This window comes from Gymnoscopelus microlampas, assembly GCF_963454915.1.
Source record: "Gymnoscopelus microlampas genome assembly, chromosome: 13".
Classification (NCBI taxonomy): Eukaryota; Metazoa; Chordata; class Actinopteri; order Myctophiformes; family Myctophidae; genus Gymnoscopelus; species Gymnoscopelus microlampas.
In genome coordinates this window covers 39,041,121-39,064,210 of record NC_139950.1, presented here as the reverse complement: position 1 = coordinate 39,064,210, position 23,090 = coordinate 39,041,121, and the positions used below count along the sequence as shown (strand labels likewise).

The following is a 23,090-nucleotide window of genomic DNA, read 5'->3' as shown; positions in this document are numbered from 1 at the left end:
TACCTACAGTACTGTATTGAACATCACAGTCTCTAGCCATTGTGTTTGGACAGCATATAAAAAAAATAAGGATCATTTGTATATTTGTATAAAATATTTTGCAAAAATGACAATCTTTCTTAGTTTAAAAAACTCTTATTTTGAAATGCGCATCGTTTTGAAAGGAAACAGATTTCCATGAAGGCCCCTTGACGACTTGCGTCAAACGTATGTTGTCCCATCAGTAAAAAGTAAACAACACGGACGTGGACATCGGACATTATATGGAATATAAAGACTTTGGGGCAAAAGTTCATATTTACCACCATGCTCTCTGAAACCAAGACAATGTGGGCCTATGGAACAAAAGTGTGTTCTCTTTCGTCATCTTTGCAGAAGGTGAGTAAGCAATTAATCTAATGCTGACAGTGGTGGAAAGTAACTAAGTACATGTACTCAAGTACTGTACTTGAATATAATTTTCAGATGTGAAAAAATGTGGGCCGAAGGTTCTTCCTTGGCCTACTGTGAATGTGCGTGAAAAGTTGCACAGCAATCGGGCGTAGCGTTAATAATTTGTTGTGCAAAACAAGCCAACCCGCAAACTTTGGATGCCAATCATAGCCAATCGGAATGGAATATGAGAAATACATCTTTATCACATGATAACAGAGATAATGTATACAGATTCGTGTGAGTAGTAGGAGTAGTAGCAAAAAATGTGTGTAGCAAAAATCTGCCTCATGGTGGCGCTGGTGGAGATTCTTCCTTGGCTTAGTGGGAGTGTGCGTGCAAGACTTCCCTTTTTTTTTAGCATTAAAAGCAATGAGCAATGAGCAATTTAGTTAAGAGAACTAAATGATGGCAGACTGCTTATTTTAATTGACGACAATCCATCAGACTGCAGACTGTGTGTAGGAATACATACAGTTCTAAGTGCAATGCAACTGTATCAAAGAGCTATGTTGTGCATATCCAGTAGTCGATGGTGCAAGACAAAATAAATAACAGTGAAGCGAAATGTTGTGTACCTGATAATTGCACAGTCAACTTTTTATTAGCACTACAGCTGTTGTGGACGTCTCTCTTTACCGCAGTGTTACTTATATTTATTATACTGTAAATATAAATACGCATGCGCGCGCACACGCACACACACACACACACACACACAGTATATTGCGACAAGCCAGCTCTAATGGCCTCATGGTGTTGTGTAGTTAGTCAGTTGGCCTGTGATTGACAGAGCTGTACAGTGGGGACAGGGAGCACCCATATCCAATTTCCTGTCTGTGTCCCCCTTCCAGTATGTATGACAGAGTATGCCCACACATTATGCTTCAGAGAATGGAGGCAGACAGTCTTAAAGGAAGACCTAGGGCCCTATCTTACTCGTTAGCCTTACCCGCTACCTGTGAATTACGCACAAGGTAGCTGGCACTGTCTGTCCCTAAACGGTATCTTACGGCCACACTACCAGCTATACATGATTCATTGAATTCTTTATTACTAACCGTTTGCAAAGATAAACACAGGGAAGTACAGTTCAATACAAGGTCTGTTAAGAGGAAAGCACTATATGGCTTGTTTCCATTGGGGTCCTTGAATATTGATTGATTGATTGAATACTTTATTATCAGTTTGCCCCAAAAAGCACAGGAAAGTACAGTTAAGAGCTAAGAGGATTATACCCAAGAAAGCGCTATGGCTTGTGTCCCTTGGGGTCCTGTGTACTCAATTCATCGAAACATTTAATGACAGACAGATCATTTAATGATAGATGCTGCTATGCTCACGCATCTTTATATCTTACCTCAGGTACTATGTGTAAATATGTAGATCATTTGTTTGTTTCTTTGATTAATCTCTCCCCCCTTCTTCTTCTTCCCTTTCCTTTTTTTCCTATGGAAATAACAAAAAGGATAGAACTTGAACAAAACGAATTTCACCCACTTTTTTTACTTCTGTAAACCTGTGATTTGTCATGTCTTGTTACAGAAGGGGATCGAGCATTTTGTCGTTAGGGCTCCACTTTTGTGGAACAATCTTCCTCTGGAAGTTAGACAGGCTACCTCTCTGGCCACTTTTAAAAATCGTCTAAAGAGCCACTTCTTTAGAAGGCTTAGGCTTTTAACTAGAGCACCGGACTCATCTGAGGACTCTATTGTATGGATTGGCGCAGTAGGGGGTCTGTCTAAGGACTACAATTTGCACCAGCCACTGCCCACCTGCTTGGACCAGGTCTACCGGTGTATAGCAAGTCACATGCCGGTCCAGTTCTCTTTTCAGCACACTTCAGCTGGTGGAGCCACACTTCAAAATCACAGACTTGTTTTATAAATGATGATCGTCTGTTTCACTTTGGTATGACTCCCTCAAGCTGGAAATGCGATTAATTTCTTATGTAGGGTTTAAAACCGGGAGCAGACATGTATGCAGATAGAGTGCAGTGGACTAGTATCAAGCTTTTGCCTTTCATAGTCCAGTGCACTCAAAGCTGTGAAGATGTTTTGATCCACCTGCATCACATCCTTTTTTATATTCAGCCTAATCAAACCAACTAAGCCACTTCTCCAGTCCAGAAAATACCAAATGTCTGTCGCCAAACCTCACCCACCATCCCAGTGGGATGGTGGGTGAGGTTTGGCGACAGACACTGACTGCGCTTCATGTCAGTTTACCAGTTGTGAGCTTGTGAGTGCCCTCACTTAGAAGGACATACAGTACAATAATGAGCATGTCCCACTTTTTTATTTACGCTCTTATGTGATTGTGAGTAGGTTATACACAGTATGACACAAACAGGTTTCTTAGGCAGCCAAGACAAAATTGTATATCTTGGGCTGTTGTATTTTATATCGGCCTTTTTTACCGAGAGATATTGCATTCCAAAACTCTTACAGCAGATTCGTTTTTTTTAGATTAGATTTTGTATTTCTCCCTGTAGGTAAGTGCGTGTGAGTAACAGAAATTGGATAAGACAGGATCCAAAAAGTGAAAAACAAACAGATAAAAACAAACCCACCCAGACTCAGTGTACCCGTAACCAGACAGCAATAAACCAAGCAGGTACCAATAAGCTTCAGCTGGGACAGACAGTCGTAACCACCTACTTATTATTCATACTCAACACAACAAACATTAAAGCTTTCTCTCTGAGCAGCCATTAAAAACTATTGCAAAGTAGATATTTTGTAAACCATAAACCCTGTATTCTCTTCTTTTTGGCCTGACTACAGATAAAGTGAACACTAGTGTGCTCCTTGGAGCGCAGATCTCCGCCACTCCGCGTTGCGTATCCAGGGTCTGCAATAATTGGATGGCAGTCATAGCCAATAAGAATGTAATCTGAACAAATCTGAATGATACATCTTGATCACATGACTCCAGAGATAATGTGTAACGATTTGTGTGAGTTTTGGATTTTTTTTTTAGGAGTAGTAGCAAAAAGTGTGTTCTGAAGAAAACACAAAGTAGCGGGAAAAGTCTGGCACAAATGGACTGGACCTATATGGGGGAGTTCTAAGAAATCCATTTGGAAAAAAATATTTTGATTGTACAACCTACAGTACAGGTTCAAGAGTTATAAGCAGAGATTTGGGGCAGACGTTCTTCTTTGGCCAACTGGGAGTATAAAACCTGATGCACAATGGATAAACTGTATCATCAAAGTATTCAAAAAGGCAGATAAACCTGGCTTTCATAGCACCATAGTTTCAAATTTGTCAGTGAACCATGTCATACGTCATTGTATAGGATCCTTGGGCTAAACCATGCTATTAGACAGATATTTGAATACTCAAAGGGCTATTCCCAAAAGTGGAAACTATATCTAAATCTACATCTTCTATATGAATCAAATCTGGACTTTATAAAGTCCAGCTTACAGAGACTTGGCCGCAAATTGAAAACTTCCCTTCAGATAAATTAAATGTACGTGGCTATGATATGTACACAGGCACAAAACAGGGCTGATGGTCGGGCGGTGGTGTGCTAATCTATGTCAAGGACAGTATAAATAGTGTATACAATGACAGGGCTCAAAATGAACTTTTTCACTTGGTAGAACTGGTGCTCCCATTAAAAAAACGTAGGAGCACCAGAAAAAAAATTAGGAGCACCCACCAAAATGTAAGGATTTGTAATGAATATAAACAACAATATAACAGAGCAGTTTGCAACTAACATAAAATGGTGAAAGTCGCCTTAAAAATACATAGTAGGCCACCACTGGGGCTTTATGCAATATAGTCTGGGGCTAGGATTTAAAATGTATACACCGAATGAATTTAAAATTGTCCCCACTCTCTGACCCTCATCCATCCATCTCTTTACTGAGGGGAGGAGGACTCTCTATACTGATTCCAATCACACAAAATGCAATGTAAATATAACATGGTCTATGTCATGACATTGGCCATATTATTGCATATACAGACACTGTAGCCTACTCACTTCTAATGTGCACATAGATCAGGTTTTTACCAGCTTGCGAGCTGGTCTAAGAAGAGACAACATGTGTTCGACAGATTCTCAACAGATTCTCAACAGATTGTCGACATGTTTTCTATCATTGGCTGTCCTTTAACCCATTTAGACCTGAGGCCGATCCTAAAAACGGCTTCTAAATCCTGACGTTTTCTGAAAAACTTCATATATTCATTCAAAAATGACATACATATGTTGCAATGCTGAACATAGCAACAACAACCCCAAAAGGGGTTCTCGTCTTGAAAGGTATAGTTACAAATAGGGGTTCCCGCCCTAAATGGGTTAAGCGATACTTTCCCATACTCTGAACAGGCGGTCTCGTCCTCCTAAGCTATGGCGGCCTAGCAGTGTTGCCAGATTCTGCAAGAGAAATAAGCAACAGGTCTAAGCCAATGGGGAGCCACTAGCAGTGTTGCCAGATTCTGCGAGACAAATCAGGAACCAGGTCTATGAAAACAAGCCACGCATACGCGACACACACACACACACACACACACACACACACACACACACACACACACACACACACACACACACACACACACACACACACACACACACACACACACACACACACACACACACACACACACACACACACACACACACACACACACAGCTGAGTTTCTCTTTCTCTCCGCTGCCGGCTCGGATCGTTTCTCAACTAAAAACTTTCTGACAGGCTGTGAGATTGCACATTAAGAGCTGGAATGACTTCGCTCTGTTGTGTCAATCAGTAAACAATCTATATGCTGCTAACACTAGCACCAATTGAGCTACTGGCAGCTCAGAGGGGAAGGCACCGGCACATTTGTTATTCTGGATGGCGCACCAAACGGCGCACCAATGGGATCTTTCATGCTTTTTTATGCTCTTCGCTTTTATTCTCCGTTCTTTTAAACAAAGAATTTCACCTTACTTTTACCCTGTATTTGTGTTATGACAGTGAAATTTGATTGATTGATTAAATAATTCGTTTTTCCATTATTTGAATCAGATTCATCTAGGGATTTGTACAAGACTCAATTGCCCACCTGCTCAGGTGGCCATGACTGTGCATTCCAGTCTGCCTGTAATATCCAAAGCTTGAGGTACAATAACAGAATGCTAATGAAGATTTCCTGTCAGTTAGACTCAGTGCAGGTGGCTGGTTAATATGCAACGCTTCTGACATAGTTGGAGGGTTCTCCCAATGGTGCATGCAGGGGTCAAGGGGCCACTTCAGAAAGAAGTGAAATGGAGGAAATGTTCAGGAAAATGCAAATTTTGTTTGGCTTAATGCAAAATTCTGTCTCTGCTCAGTTAGGTAATTGAAAGTACTTTTAAAAGAGCTTTTCTGTAGCCTTTGCATGGATACATTGCTAATGAGTCACAAGCATGCATTTATTACCCAACCTACTGTACTGCTTAACCATGTTAGCCCTGGCATCCCTATTTGTCATCGACGAACATTTTTCAATTTTTTAAAAGATTCAAGCTCACAATGCGCCGCAGATCGTCTACTTTAACCAATGTATAACGAATATTGTAGTATATCGTATCCGTGTAGCTCGAATGTGATTATTTAGTTTAAAAATAAAATATCGTTCATGCCTGAGAATCAGACAAGTAGAGATTTTTTTAGGCCATTTTCAATGGCCTAAAAAACATTGTTCTCGTCTTAATAGCCACATTTCCTTTCTTCTTCTCTAAGTAGGGTATGATTACTGTAAAATTTCCCACACGCATGCACGCACGCACGCACGCGCCATCATTATTTGTTCACCTTCTGTTTTAATGTGTTCCCTCTTCTGTTGTCCTCTTGCTCTGTAAGCACTTTTGATTATGCATAAATGTAATTATAATTTAATTAGGATGTTTTTTGTGGGGGGGTTTTGTGACAGGTGATGAGCCATGCAGTAATCTAGTCCAGCTCAGAGGTATAGCCTCACGTCATGAAGCAGATTTTCCTGTTGAGACAATTGTGAATGAAACATTAACCTGCACCCTCAATCTGAATAAACACATTACTATTGGATTGATATTTTCTTTTTCGCTTACTTGGCAGCCTATTTCATATTCCGTTTATGCAGTAACTTGTGGCTCCACAGTAAGATTAATGAATATCTTCTGCGAGAGAAGGGTTCTTCTCACTCTTGATTGTTTTTTTGGGATATGCGCACATGATCTGGCAACCAGGGAGGCAGTTCGTCCCATAGCTGGGCAGCCCCGTAACCATGGCGACAGTGTTTGACACAAAAACGCTAATAAGAAGCTGAGATTTGATGAAATTGAAAAACGGGCTTCACAGTTAAGTTCAGATGGTAATGGTCAATGGCTGTGTGCAAAATCAGAGCAATTGCTCCAGCCACTGAGGAGAACCGGGTAGCTTCACCTACCTACTCACCACTACAGACGTTACTAGAATTATAGTAGGATAACTAGAAAAAAGCATGAAGAAGAGCCATGATAATGTTTTTTGATAGGAACACTTTTATTTATAACCCACAAAGTACGAACCTAACTGAAATACATGGCAAGAGGTGTGCTTCCTGCATTTACCCCCATCGTCAATATGATTGACCTACTGTACACAGCCCCCACCTGAGGGGTTGAACTGTCTCCAGTAACCCACACACCCAACACAAGCATTGCTTATCTACAGTAGGACCCAGAGGCGCCGAGGCCCCAGCATGAGGGTCACCTAGTGTGGAAAGGCTCTTCTTCCCAAATGGGTCAAAAGCCCACCCCTGTGCGTCTGAGGCAAAGTGTTCCCCCACATCATTTGTACTCCCGAGCCTGTTTTTGCCCCTTTTGGGTGGTGGTGGTGTGCTTTTTTTTTTTGTTCTGTTTTTTTTAACTTTTTTTTCCCTCCCCAATTTAGTTGTTATGCCAATTGATACCTCCCATACACATTTCTCTGTGTTGTCACTGCTGTTGTATCCTACTGGCTCACCTGCCGGGCCAATGTGCATGCATAATGGCATACAGCACCACTTCCTCTTGTTGGTTTGTTATGACTGCATCGATTCGTAACAATTCCAATCGGCCATGAGAGCAGTCAGTGTACTGTGAAGCTCGTCCCCTTCCACAAAGGAAAGAGTGCACTTGCACTCCCAGCCCCTCCACTGCCATATAAAATGACAATGAAGCTGTCCATACATCTGTTGAATTGAGCCACTGTCTGGACACGGGCAAGGTAGACACTTGGAAGTCCTCCATCTCCATAAGGCAGCTTTGCCCATCCCCTGGGTAGTATGCTGTCATCAAAGCCTGATGATGTTGAGGCTGATAGCTTAAAGCCCAGCCCTTTAGCGTGTCGTCAACGGAGATGATGAATGGTGGGGAGTCATGGCTGTCTCCTGGAGACTCTTTTAGGTTAGATGCAGTCTGACACCAATGTAATGACGGGTGGATTCCTCTGATGAGGAAGAGCCATGACAATGGCTTTCGACAGGAACAATCTTTCCTTTATAACACACCAACCATCAACCCAACTCAAATCCTTGTATTTACCAACATCATTCATGATGTAACCGAAAACACAAATCACATACTGTAAACTATATCCAACACATTCCCCTTGCAAACAATAACTCAATTAAATGACAATAAAATAACTCCAAGGGTTACAAATTAAATAGTTAAAAGAAACATGACGACATGTATAAAATATAAAGTGCAGTCAGAAATAAAACATTAAGAATTAAACAGTCAAAAATGTTAATGTTAAATTATGGATAGGCCTTTCATTAAAATTCCATTTTAAGAAGGGATTTAAAAGAAGGCTGCCTAATTTATCAGGCAGGCCATTCCAGAGTCAGAGAGCCCTGACAGCAAAGGCACGGTCACCCTTTGGCTTCAGCCTCGACTCAGAAACAAACAACAGATTAGATAGCATTAGATAACTTTTAGATAACATTGTCAGCACACTGTGAAACCCATCTTCATTGTCATCATCCTCTTCTAATGTTCTGACTCTTATCAGTCTTTGTTCTTGCATTGTGCCAGAAGATTACCCATTCATTTCAGAGAGGTTAAGAACTGCATCACTTGGCTCCAGTGAACTTTTTACTATAATCTTGAAGATGACTCAAGTGCTGCCCACAAGCTCACTGTCATTAGACGCCCTCCTGTTTTGTTTTGTGGGAATAACTTTTCAAAGCCTTTAATATCCATGTGGAATAATTACCATAATGGCCTTTCTGGGCCTTCACATCTTCTTTTTGGGACTAAAGCTACTTTCTTTTTAAAGGCTTTTCAGCATTTTATTCTTTGTTGTTCAGAAACCACAAAACCAAGGGCATATAGAGGACAGCCATGAGAGACACAAAGGGGGTAGGATTTGAACCCAGCTAGCAGGGAGCGCAGGGTCCATGACTCAACTGGCTGAGCCACCAGACCACACAGGCACTTTCTGCTTTAAATTGAGGCTGTTAAGCCCCGGTCAGACATCTTCATCAGACGCACCGAAAGTCAACGTATGCTCATTTTGAAATACACTTAATTTTTTAATATGCACTATAGCAGTGGTTCTCAAACTTTTTCATGTCAAGGACCCCCTAATTGACACTTATTACCCCGCGGACCCCCATTTGAAAAGATAAGCCAGGGACCCCAATAAGAGAAGGTTTTTACGGCTCTCTAGCAGTGATTCTCAACCATTTTACTTTCAAGGACCCCCATTTTGACATGCATTAGGCTACGGACCCCAATTTAATGGCATTTATACCTCTGGGACCCCAATTCACATTGTAAAACCAATGTTAATTTAACTCTGAGAGTGTACAAATGGAACCAAATGGACCCGCGGGTCCATTTGGTTCCATTTGTACACTCTCAGAGTTACAGACCCATAAGGGTCCATTTGGTTCCTGTCCATCATCTAGCTGGGGACCCCCTGGAACCCCCTCAAGTACCCCTGGGGGTCCCCGGACCCCACTTTGAGAACCAATGCACTATAAATCAAGTATGGGTTCGCCAAAGAATTTCCCCCCATAAAATGGGGTCCTGGTATAAGAATGTATGAGAACCCCTGCTCTAAAGTAAAGTCTCATTCTGGTTTCACTCCTGCCTCCTGAGCATCTTCCTCTGCATTTCCTTAGCTTGTCCTGAGAGCCTGACAGGGGCGGAGGTAATATATGCATAGGAGCCTGAGGTGCATGACATTACACTTTTGTGGAAATGGAAAAACCAGAGTATCAGCAGTATCATCCATTCTTTGTTTCTTTCCTTCTGGTTTATTTGATTGGGTTAGATAGTCACACAGTGTACACAGTCAAACTGAGATAGTATCATAGTGTTTAGAGCTTATGCTAATTTGCAACACCCATCCCTAGAAGGGCTTTTGTAAAAGAAAAAAGGAAAGAAAATATATTAAAAACAGTGAGGTAAAATTAGTGCAGCCAGATATAATAGAACACAAGGTAAAAAGAAGGTAAAAGAAAGTACAGCACAATATAATAAAACATTTAAGTAATAACGTAGTAATAACTTGGAAAGTTATTCCAGAGATTTATACTGTGAAGGTCATCAAAACAACTTAGGAACTGGGGAAAAGGCTTCATTCTTAATGGAACCAAATCGTCCTCTGCCAGCAGGATGCCCAAAGGAACAGCTGGACTCTCTCTCAGCCCTCTCATCCATTCCATTGTTCTTTTCTTCCTCACTCTCCTCTTTCTCCTGGCTGCGCTCTCTGCAGGGCTGCACACACACATCTCAGCATCCTTAGTATTCGCTGCCTGTTTTGGGATCGAGTGACAAATGGCCAGCTGATGGGTGCTGATGGGTGCTGTTTGGCCCGCCATGGCAGCAAACTAATCACCTTGAGTCTGCACTGCCTTCACCAGCTCTGTCACGCTGCCTTTCATTCATTCAATATTAGAACACCAGCGCTGCTCTTATTCATGCAACCTAACATCAACTAAGTGCTGAAAATCTCAAACATATTTTTCAGTTACCACTGAAAATACCTCTATATTCCGGTCCAAAGCTTTTGATACTGTGGCAGTGATACTCTTTTTCTGTAGTATTGGTATATCTGTGGGGTGGTTGGGAATCCAATTTTATTGGCCCATCTGTGGTTGGCTAAATATTCTTAATCGTGTACCCCAGAGTCTTATGTCTGCTATTATTGTCTCTGCCAGGCCGAAAGGCATGGCGAGAGAGTATGTTTTACCCCCTGTCCGTCCGTCCGTCCGTCCGTCCGTCCGTCCGTCCGTCCGTCCGTCCGTCTGTGACCAGCTAATCTCCGCCACCGTTGCCTTGATCGCAGCGAAACTGATCACACACACTCCCTGGATGCCAATTCCGAACTTCAACCCACTCACATGGGCCTTTTATAGCGCCACCAGGAGGCCAATTTGTGCAAAACATTTTTTTTGACAGTACTCCTACAGATTTTGTCCAAAAATCTCGCAAATCGGTACACAGTATCTCTATAGTCATTAAACAAAACGGGTCATTCAGATTTTTCATATTCCATCCTGATTTGCTAAAAATGGCTTCCAAAGTTTGCAGGAGTACTCTGTTTTGAACAAAATGCCTCAAATCATGAACAATTTCCGTGAAATTTTGCACGAATATTTCCACTATGCCGAGGAAGATTTGGCACTTGAACATTTTCAAATCTGCCTCATGGTGGCGCTATAACAGGCGGATTCATGTTTGTACCTATAACTGCACCGATCTGTGTAAAACTCTGTATGCGCACTCCCTAGAGGTCAAGGAAAAACCTTTGTCCTGCATTTTTCACATCTGCCTTTTATAGCGCCACCAGGAGGCCGACTTACGTAAAACACATTTTCTTATTATATTACTCCTTCCGATTTTATCCAAATTTCACACATAACGGTACACATGATCTCCATAGTCATGTGATCAAGACGAATGTGTTTGATTTTTCATATGCCATTCTCATTGGCTAAGATTGACATCTAAAGTTTGCAGTAGTGGCTTGTTTTGAACAAAACTCCGCAAATCATGAATGCACCGTCCAATTGTGGTCAAACTTTGCACGCACCTTCACACTATGTTGAGGAACAAATGCCATCCTTTTAACATTGGCCTGTTATAGCGCCACCAGCAGGTCTAATTTAGCACAAAAAAAATTTGCACAAGGCCTAATAAGAAATGGCACCCTTTTCACATTGGCCTATTATAGCGCCACCAGGAGGCCACAATAACCTACCTGACCTGGCGGAGACCTGTGCTCCGAGGAGCACTTTTTCTAGTTTTCAATTCATATCAAAATGGTCAAAATGTGGATCGCACCAACCGTCATTTTTATGCAAATGATACAGTGATTTAATGTGCTGGTTCCTTCATTACAGAAGCTCTTGCCAAATTGCAGGCTGGGTTCATATTATTCAGACTGAACTTTTACAACTAAATCCAGATTTAAATGCTGATAAAATGTTGGAGGAAGCATGAGGAAACTTTGGAATGGATATTATTACTTTTCGGGGGGTTCTTTTAAACCTCAGGTTCTTACAAATCTACGCATGAAGCTAGAGTTTTATTTCAGTCCTGTTTTCTTCTAACTGGTAGCCTAATTGACCATGGTGATCTGTTGTACAGGTATATGAATGCATTTGTACATTACTTGCACAATATGAACTGCATATCACAAACTATAAAGCCCGCCTCAATCATCATTGTACTCTTTACTCTGTCTTTTCTTAAGCTCAGTTATTGGTACTTAAATCATACCATCATACATCATACGTTTGCACTTTTGTAAAGTATTATTTCTTGGCATATGATTTATTTAGGACAGGACAATGCACAGGAAGAGAGGAGAGATATGAGACAAGACAGGAAGACAGTCCTCGTGCTAACTAGGAGCATATGATCTGTGAACTAACTGGCTGAGACAAAATGCACTTTTTGATTGCACAGAGATCTGTCTGTCGTTATAGTCTTGTTGACTGTTCAATGTGCACTGACCGGATTGGGAAAGAAAGCTTCTATGTGCTCTGTAAGCTAAACAACAGCCCTGTTTTAACGATACCTAAGGGGCTTGGACAGTGTGAACTAGTCAACACCTCCAAGAGTCCTGACCCTTTCGAGGGGGGAGGCAGAGAAGCTATTCTCTGGATGAATATGAAAAAGACAAAGGAGATCCTTGTAGGCTCTTGTTGTGGAGAGGGTTAGCAGCTAGTAGGACCTCGGGACCACCATCAACAGTGGGCTGACCTTCAACAACAACAACACACAGGCCATCTTTGCGGACATACCTCCTGAGGCGTACTGAATGGACATTGGCCCTCCCATCCTCCAGACCTTCTATATCTTCCATATAGAAAGCCTAATAACCTTTTTCTCTGGCTTGGTATAGGGTGCTCTCAGAGACCAACAAGGCCAACCTGCAGAGTGTGAACACCTTGGGGTCCAAGCTCTGAGAAGTGCTCCACCCCTCCAACGGCTCTACAAACAGAGGGTGGTGAAGAAAGCCAACCTGCCCCAACCCGTCCCGCAAAAATGAATATAAATCAACGACCCAGCCTGTCCCGCAACCCGGCAAAAAAAAACAACACACAAGCAAGTCCATTCAATTGCTTTCCAGAGAGAAAGAGAGAGGGGAGGACAGAGGGAGGGAGAGAGAGAGAGAGCGTGAAGGTGTGTTTTGGTGGGGGTTTTCCGTGGGTTGACCAGCTTCACCCGCCTGCGATAATTGCGTCGTAATCTATAAACCCGTCCGCTCGCCCTGCGGTTCAACCTGCGGGACCTGCGGGCCACGGTCAGCCCGCGAAACACTAACACACACACAGGCACGCACACACGCGAACGCACGCACGCACGCATGCACATGCACACGCGCACGTGCACACACACACACACACACACACACACACACACACACACACACACACACACACACACACACACACACAACCTGAGTGTGTAGAGGGCATTGAAGTTCTTGACTTCACTGAATCTTTCAAAAATGGAATGTATATTTTAGAATTTAGCTCCTGCTATTACACATTTTACTGTGGTGCCTTTTTACTGTGGTGTTTATCTAAATGATTTACTATATGTATTTATCGTCTTGTCTGTACTGTACTGACCTGAGCAGAATTCATTTCCCTTGTGGACAATAAAGGACATCTAATCTAATCCATTTTTACACACACAGGGCTTTTTATTTTTTTCCAGCTTTTTAAGCTGTGACTTTGCCACCAAGCTCTTTGGTAGCAACTTGTGACTGCAGTACAGCATTAGATAGGCAGGCTTAAGGACGAACGTGGGTGTGACCTTTACACGTATATCTTAATTTGTAACAAGTCCTGTATTTATTTATTCGCCTCCTCACAGCACACCAGTAATGCAATTGTCTACAATCTTTGCACAAGTCATGAGTCCAGACATTTAATAGGCCCTTCATGCATTTAAGTATCGTATTTGTTTTTACATTTTGATTCAAACTGAAATTTTGCCCCTGATTTTGCCCAGTAGGTGGCGGCCCTACTGCACATGCGTGCACCAATGAATCCTATACACTTGCCACATGTGCATTACTGCCACAGTAGGTGGCAGCAATGCAACAGTAAAGGCCTTTGCAGACAGGGTGCGATCTTTCGAACGAAAAAAACGGACAACATAATTTTTTTAATTAACACTTGAATCTCAATGACCTCATGCACACCGGCTCCGAATTTACCGCGCGGCGATGCAAAGCGACGCTGCGTTTTTTTTCCAATCAAACCCAGTTCGATTTGTGCGTCTTTTCACATGCGGTAAAAACTGATTGACTAATCGCATCCTGTCTGCAAAGGCCTTAAGGATGGATTAACCTGCCGTTAAACTCCAAACAAGAAGAAGCGTACACCCGTGCACGCCATAGAGTGTATAAGAACTGGAGAATGGTCTATTCATTTCAATGAAGTTGCTCACGCAGGCTCGCAGCGCATGAAGCACCCGGAAGTACACTCTTCTTCTGCATTTGAGACCAATGTTGGTGTCAAATTTTGTCGGCTGTGAAGCCAAGGAAACACTGGTACTTTGGAAGAGACACAAGACAACTTCCAAATGCTTGTGACCGGGAAATGAGCTTCGCAGAACATAGAGTGTCAGCTGTCTCTCGCTGGCCGTGCGCTCTGGCTGGGGAGTGGTGACAGACCCAGTGAGAGGCAGAAATGTACGCGTTCTGAAGTCACTGTGATTGGTTGAAATGGCCGTATAAGCAAATCCTGAACTGCTGTGATTGGATTAGATGCGCAGAGGGAGTGTTCAGATCAGGAAGCCATGTGGATCTTAGACCTACGGATGCTTCAAAGGGTCAAAAGAGACTATTTTTTAAATGGGAGGTTAATGCGCTAACAATATTAACACCATTACTTCGGTCATGTGTCAACGCGTCAATAACACGTTAATATATATTTATATAGACGTATTACACACACACACACACACACACACACACACACACACACACACACACACACACACACACACACACACACACAATATTACAGTCTAATTAGCAGAGGAAGGGGCTTTTTTTTCTAATCACGATAATACAGTAAGCTGTGGGTTGCAATGCTAGGTTTGATGAGAGTGGAGCTGTCCATGGTGCCGAGTAGTGCTGGAGAGGAGCTCTGTACTGTCCATGGTTCTGAACCACATGAACTGTGAGCTGTCCATGGTGTTGAGTAGTACAGTGGACACTGGACAGGTGAGCTCTGTCCATGGTTCTGAACCATACAGCTTCCTTATCCATGGAACAAATCATTGGGCCTCATTCACCAACCGTTCTTAAAGAGGTGGTGCCATGTTTTTGCACTTTTTCTGTTTTTCATGTGTCTATGAGGTTGATAGAACTTCATTAAGCCCCCCGGTGGTGGTTTTATGTTGTTTTATGTCTTCTCTGATTATTTGGAGTTTCTTCCTGGAGGCTGAAATCTTGAGGGTCAAACGTGCCAATAGAGAAACAGCCCTTTAGTGACATCACAGAGCCCCCAAAAAACATACCCTCCCCCTCATTATCATAACACAACAGGTGTGGGCATGAGGAGGAGGAGGGACTAGGACAGGTGGGTGGTGCTAAGGTGGTGGAGGAGGTGCTAAGGTGAGAACCAGGCATACTTAATGAACTGGAGGCGTGTCCACATAAAAACATTTTTTTAAACAATTTCTGTACACTTTTTTTTTTTGAAAAAAAATCCTTACATAATAATAATACCTTATGATCAGGTTTTAGGGTTGAAAAATATCATGGCACTCCATCTTTAAGAGGACATTTGTTCATAGGACCCACTTACGCAGTTCTGAAGAAGATTTTGGTAGACTCCAACATTTTCTTAGCTGTGATCTGTTCTTTGGTAAGAACAGAATCTACGCACACTGAAGAGCACTCTTAGGCACTATTTGAGTGCTGATATGTTTGCGCAAATTAACTGTTTCTTCTGTTTTCTCAATTCTACAATTGCATAATATAGGATTTAAATTCCAATAATATTTTTTATCATATCTTTAGAGCAGTGGTTCTCAAAGTGTGTTCTGGGGACCCCAAGGGGTGCTTGAGGAAGTTCCAGGGGATCCACAACAAAACGAGGAACAGTTTTTACAGTTTTTACCTTATTTTATACTTTGTTTGAGAAACAACGCGTCCCATTACTTTGAGCTTGTAGATCGCCTATTTTCGCTGGCAGAAAATATTTTCAGATGGGGGTCTACAGCCAAATACATGTCAATTTGGGGGGAAATGTTTGATGGGCATTCCCATAGTAGTGTGAACTCCACCAAAAAGAGATGCCACACTGTTGCTTAGAGGTGTAGGTTGTGAAGTTTTTCTCCATGACATCGCAAATTAAACAGGTTTTTGTTTAGATTGATTGCATACAGACGTGAAGCTTCAACTTCAAAAGGAACACATTTTACAGCCAGGAACCTCGTGTAAATCTAAATTATAGCTGAAAATACTTTTATGTTTACTTCCGGAACCTCACTTTCGAGGTCCATTAAGGCACTCAACATACCCTTCATTTCCATTGTAGGGGAGCTAGAGCTTCTAGGGACATGGAAAGAGACAGCAATGGCCTTGATAGGTTTTCCTTTATATCACTGTAAATCTATGGGAAACCAGCCGACTACAGCACAAGATACTACTACACCAGCACACTGTAACATCTCAGCCTGAATGAAAAGTACAGTACAGCATAGTACAGTAGACTATCAATCACTACACGAGTAAATACGTACACATTGTTTATGTTATCCATCACTTCCGGAAAGGGCAAACGATGCTGATTTACTGAACTGTTCTAGTTTATTGTAATTCCTTGAAGTCATTGAACTCATTGCTTCAATATGCGTCTACCATTGCGTGCCAATTTTTAATACTGCATCATTCCACTATGTTTGTATTGTCTACATACTGTAGCTCTGTTTACTCAGAACTCAGAAGCCCTTTATTGCCAGTGCTGTATAGTATGTAGGATATACACAGGAATTAGGCCTGGCTAAAGTACAACATGAAACGTAGGACAGCAACAGTTTACAAAATAAACAACAATGAATCACGCAGACAATACATATTGGGAGGAAGGGTTAATGAGCAGCCTGATAGCTTCAGGAAAGAAGCTGCGGACGTGGCATTTACGGTATAACATGTGGGAATGGACCTGTGCCAACTCTGAGATGGCAGTTTAGCAAAGAGGTATGGCTGCTGGGCTGTGTGGGGTCTATTATAATCACACCAGCTCTCTTCATCAGCCCAGTATTGTATTGTGCAGGTAATTGATTGACAGTAGCTGACACGCAATGATCATTACATCCGTGTTTCACCCTGAGAAACAATGCCAGAACAAATCTGAAGGCTGAGCCTAAGGTTTTCACATGGGGGGCATGCATAAAACAACTGCGTTAGACCACCGTTACCACATACACTGTATAGTAAGCAACTAGTAGGCGATTAAGGGTGTTGAGACCAAAACCAGAACTATTGCATCATTATTCCACACAGGAACAGCCACAATGTTGACTTAACCTATGAAAACAGACAGATGCTGATTTGTGCGATGTAAAAATTACTCTACAGCACAACAGAAACGCTTTGCCTATAATGTCGATTAAAAAAAGTGTGAACGAATCTTCATTAAAATATCTGAATCCTACCACTGCAGAGTTTGCAGGGGTTTGAATCCACCATGGTGCATCCCACTTACCAAGCATCTATAAAAGAACATACTGTAGTTGGCCCTGTTCGGGGAAAGTGTGTCATACAGTCTAGTCACGACATTCTGCTGATTGGATTTTATATTACAGTGTAGGTCTTGGCATTATGCTGATACAGTAATATATTTTTTCTGTGACATGGTCGGCTTCCGTCTTTAAAACAAAGCATCTCAAAGTGGGGCCCGAAGACCCGCAGGGGTCCTTGAAGGGGTTCCAGTGGCTCCACAGAAAAAAAGATGAACGGTTTAATTTCACTATTATTTCAAAGTTAGCCCAATGAGAGAATGTATGAGAATGACACTTCAGATCATATAGGTTTCACTCTATCCACCTACAGCATGACAGTAGTAGAATTCTGACTAAATCTAATAAAACAACAAAGATGTTCTGTGGTCCCTGGCTGGCACAACATATTTTCAAACAAGGGTCTGTGGCTTAATATATATCAATTTGGGTGTCCTAGACATAAACATGTTTGAGAGCCACTGCTTTAAAAGGATATACTATTTGATGCTCAATCCTTTGATCTATCTCCCCCTCCCTCTCTCCCTTTCTGCTATCATCTCTCTTTTCCAGTTGCATTCTCTGGCCTTGGATTCACCTCCTTCTACCTGGCAGGGAAGCTGCAGTGTTTTACGGACCAAGGTCGGGGGCGTAGTTGGCGTCTTTGTGCCATGGTGCTGCCCCTCTACAGTGCCATGATGATCGCTTTGTCCCGCACGTGTGACTACAAACACCACTGGCAAGGTTTGTTCCACAACTCACTTCATCAGAACAGGAGAAATGGATCTAGATTTGAGTATAATGTTTTATTTCAATGACTCAATGAAAAATTATTTCAATGACCACTCAACATAATTCACATTTCAATCTGCTTGTGGAGGTTGGCTGTCCAAAAGGTTGTTCAAACTTAAAAAGTTACGATGGGTATGATGAACACATCACACACATCATACTGCTAAAACAAAATGTATGTACGTATATAAAACAGTACACAATAAGAGCCTCAGTCTTGCTGGGCAGACCATGCACTTGTTTAACCAAAACACCATGGTGTTAAAGTGAAAATGTGCTGCTAATAATGCTATAAGCTATAGGGTATGTGGGTCTGATTTAATGAAAGCTGCCACGGATGAGGTGGCATTATGAGCTATCAGGGCTTGAAGGCAGAGAATGATTCCAACCATCTGTTTCTCACATCACATCAGAAAGAGCTGGAGAGAGAGAGGTAAGAAGGGAGGCAGAGACAGGGATGGGATCGGGGATTAGTAACATGACGTGACAACAGTCATGTAATGCTCTACTGATTATGCTTAGAATACCATATGGAATAGAGTAGACAGAAAACTTTTCTTTCTTTTTTCCCCCATGATTTTGAAACCCACTTTTCCACCATGCAGTGCCAATTGCCTATAGTATGTAATCCTGGGCTCTGCCAGCCTAGGGAGAGCCCAGAACTGAGCTCATGCCTCCTTCAATGCATGAGGAGCTAGAAAGCCGCTTCTTATCACCTGACAGGGGGGAGATTCCCCGGTAGGACATAGCACCTGGAATTGGAACACGTTATTCCAACCAGTTCCTTTCCCCTCCATCAGGCGCCCCGGCTGTCATGGGAGAGGCGGTATAGCAACCAGGATTACTGCATGTTTTTTATGAGGGTACCTACCCTAGGGGACATGGGGAGAACTCCACACAGAGAGGCCCTTTCACCAACCCCACCTACGGTAGGGGCACTGATGAAGCGTGAGGAGAGGACACGCCCCCAGTGTCCACAGTGTCCCCGGCGGGAATCGAACCCAGGACCTTCTAGCTGTAAGGCGACAGCGTAGAAAACCTTTCTAAACGACCAGGATTCCACTATCACAAGAATTGGGCACATAACTATTTCCAGACACAAAATGAACTCCCTGTGTGTCCCTGTAAAGTTCTTGAGCCCACAACCTCTTTGCTCAAGTTGTACCCATTCTTTTTGTTTTCATTAATGGAACACAAAAGAATCCTTCAGCAAATCCCTGTACAGTAAGTAAGCTGCAGCAGTTTGGCCCATTAAACTCAAGTGGGCCCCCATTAGCCTGACTACTGAGCCATGCTTGATGGATACTAATACACTCACTTTCCCCTTAATACATACTCTGGTCTCGGGAGTGAGGAGGCAGGGGCGTGGCGGGGTGGGGGGGTTGGGAGTCGGTGCTGGTGCTCCAGTCACTATCTGGATGATGGCACCATAATATACAGCTCCAGGTTACAGGGTATTAACTTAAGTTGACAGAAGTCAATGAACATTTTACAACTGTACGTAGCAGGGTTTTACTTATTTGTAGAAATCAATATCAATGCTCTATTGTAATTCAATTCACCCACAAGCAGGAAACAATCAGTTGTTTTGATTTACAACTCTATACAACTCTCACGTCTCTATTTCAGCTGACATGCAATATACAGTACATCATCAGGCAACCGCATTTTGATGCATACGTAACATTTGAGTCTGGATCATATCCACCACCCCCCCTGTGAGTCATAACATACTACTGTATTGACGCAGAGGGCCTGTCCTTACTGTCCCAGAGGGTCTGTCCAAACCCACTCACGAGAGGGCCTGTCCAGATCCACTGAGCTAGAGGGCCTGTCCAAAGTACTGTCTGCACTGCAACATGAGCCCAGCACTCAGTAGAACACATTCATAGCCTGGACTTTCAGTTTGGTTGCATCACTCTCTCAACAACCCAAGTAAAAAGTATCTCATGTTGCCAGGAGACTGGCCAAAACTCTGGTTGGCTGTTGATTTAATGTTATCATGTCATTCTACATACTACTTTTTGTTTTTTACATTGTAACTACAGCTGTAGGAAGCCAGCACAAAATACTTTCACCCACTCCTTAGAGGTCTTTTCAGAGGCAGACTGACACTGCCTGCGTATATGATTGCATCTGAAGCGTCTTTATATGAAAAGACAGGCAAACAAGCGCTCCGCGAGTAAACACCATGGGCGTACTGTGCATGGTAACCATGGAAACGGCTTCAGTGCACTAGCTTACTGTATCCCTGACAGTATAACGGTGTTTTCATAGACTACAGTGGTTCTCAAACTTTTTCATTTCACAGACCCCCATGACTCTCAGAGTTACAGCCCTGTAAGGGTCCATTTGGTACACACGAGAGAGTATGTTTTACCCTCCGTCCGTCCCCGTCCCCGTCCATCCGTGTGTGTGTGTGTGTGTGTGTGTGTGTGTGTGTGTGTGTGTGACCAGCTAATCTCCGCCACCGTTGCCTTGATCGCAGCGAAACTGTGCAAACACACTCCCTGGATGCCAATTCCGAACTTCTGCCCCAAATTTTTCACCTGGGCCTTTTATAGCGCCACCAGGAGGCCGATTTGTGCAAAACATATTTTTTGACAGTACTCCTACAGATTTTGTCCCAAAATCTCGCAAATCGGTACACAGTATCTCTATAGTCATTAAACATATTCATATTCCATCCTGATTGGCTAAAAATGGCTTCCAAAGTTTGCAGGAGTGCTTCGTTTTCAACGAAATGCCTCAAATCATGAACACAGGATGCAATTTCCGTGAAATTTTGCACACATATTTCCACTATGCCGAGGAAGAAATGCCACTTGAACATTTTCAAATCAGCCTCATGGTGGCGCTATAAAAGGCCGATTCATGTTTTTACCTATAACTGCACCGATCTGTGTAAAACTTTGTATGCGCACTCCCTAGAGGTCAAGATAAAACCTTTGCCCTGCATTTTGCCCTGCAGACTTATGTAAAACTTTTTTTTTTATATTACTCCTTCCGATTTTATCCAAATTTCACGCAAATCGGTACACATGATCTCCATAGTCATGTGATCAAGACGGATGTGTTTGATTTTTCATATTCCATCCTAATTGGCTAAGATTGACATCTAAAGTTTGCAGTAGTGCCTTGTTTTGAACAAAATCATGAACGCACCGTCCGATTGCGTTTTTTGCACACACATTCACACTATGTTGAGGAACAAATGCCACCCTTTTAACATTGGCCTGTTATAGCACCACCAGCAGGTCTAATTTAGAAAAACTTTTTTTAAACCATGAATGCTGTGTCCGATTGCCGTGCAATGCCTAAGAACAAATGGCACCCTTTAAACATTGGCCTATTATAGCGCCACCAGGAGGCTGCAATAACCTACCTGACCTGGCGGAGACCTGTGCTCCGAGGAGCACTTTTTCTAGTTATTTTTCTATTTTTATTATTTCTCTGTATACCTGACATTTTGCATTGGTTCTGTTTTGTCCTCTTTATTACTTATCTACTCTTTGCATTGCTTCTGCTGCACACATACTTTGTTAGTGGTCGTTACTTTTAGGCGTTTTTATTATAGAGTTACTTTTAATTTTCATGTGTCCATTTGAGCTATGAATGGTAAATGTATTGCACATGAACTTTTTAGTGTTGGCCCTTTTAACTTGTCCACCCTGAATGCCCTTATTTGGAAATATGTTTTTCCTTTTTTTGTAATGGCGTTACCGCCCCTGTATTGCTCTTCCCTAGATCTACAAGCTCTCTATATGGCATCACTGTATTCAGCCTGAGCCTGCAGATTTGGTGGGTGTGTTTGTAGGTTAATACCACAGCTGCCATTGATTGTGCCTCTCCTTCCTGTATTTAAACACGCCTTGCCTTGTAATGTATTAAGACCTGATGAAGACCGGTTACGGTCGAAACGTTGCCTAACAATTGAATAAATACTCTTGAAAGCTCCTCCTGTTTATGTCCCGATAACTGTCAGGGAAATCACAAGGCAAGGGTCAGTCTCATTGATGCACTAGAGAGTGCTTTCAAAAAGTTGTTTTTGACAATAATTGTCTCCTTGTGGACGTACAAAGAACGTTCACTGTTGCTGGCATTGTTGTCAGACAGAAAGCCTCGATAATACTAAACCTTGGCAAATATGGTCGCAAATGAAAACGTGTGTGTACTGAACGTGTGTATTTGAAACTTCACAGATGCCTTCGTTGGAGGAGTGATCGGGTTGCTGTTTGCTTATATCTGCTACCGGCAGCACTACCCACCATTTCTGCACACAGACTGCCACCTGCCTTACGCCAGTCTTACTGCTGCAACCCACATACTACGCTCCCACCCGCAGGATGACCCCCAGCAGCCCACTGACAACGCAACCAGCCTGCCCCTGGAAGGGCTAACTGAGGGGCCAGTATGACTAACGGCCAGCAGCCAGACCACCCTTAGAACCCTCACCCAGCCAGCCACAAGCCCTCCCACCCCATCCCCAATGACTGACTGAGTGACAACAACTTATACACATTCCAGTGAACACTAGCGTCCCCTCCCTCCCTCCCCCTCTCTCTCCATCCATTTCACACCTACTGTGCATCATTTTCTTTTCGTTGTTATTCCCTTCCTGAATCAGCAGCGATGCTAGTCTATATTTAGAAATTATGTATGAGAGG

The 23,090-nt window shown here is 42.6% G+C and overlaps 1 protein-coding gene across 1 annotated transcript in view; it reads left to right on the top strand.

The window, feature by feature from the left end:
* Positions 1-22,840, top strand: part of plpp4 (phospholipid phosphatase 4) — a gene marked incomplete at both ends in the record, with an annotated part of 86,468 nt that extends 63,628 nt beyond the window's left edge. Inside the window, 2 exons of the mRNA XM_084076602.1 lie at positions 18,205-18,375; positions 22,626-22,840. Of these exons, the coding sequence (XP_083932728.1) occupies positions 18,205-18,375; positions 22,626-22,840 (386 nt within the window). The remainder of the gene's footprint in view (positions 1-18,204; positions 18,376-22,625) is intronic.
* Positions 22,841-23,090: the final 250 nt, after the last annotated feature.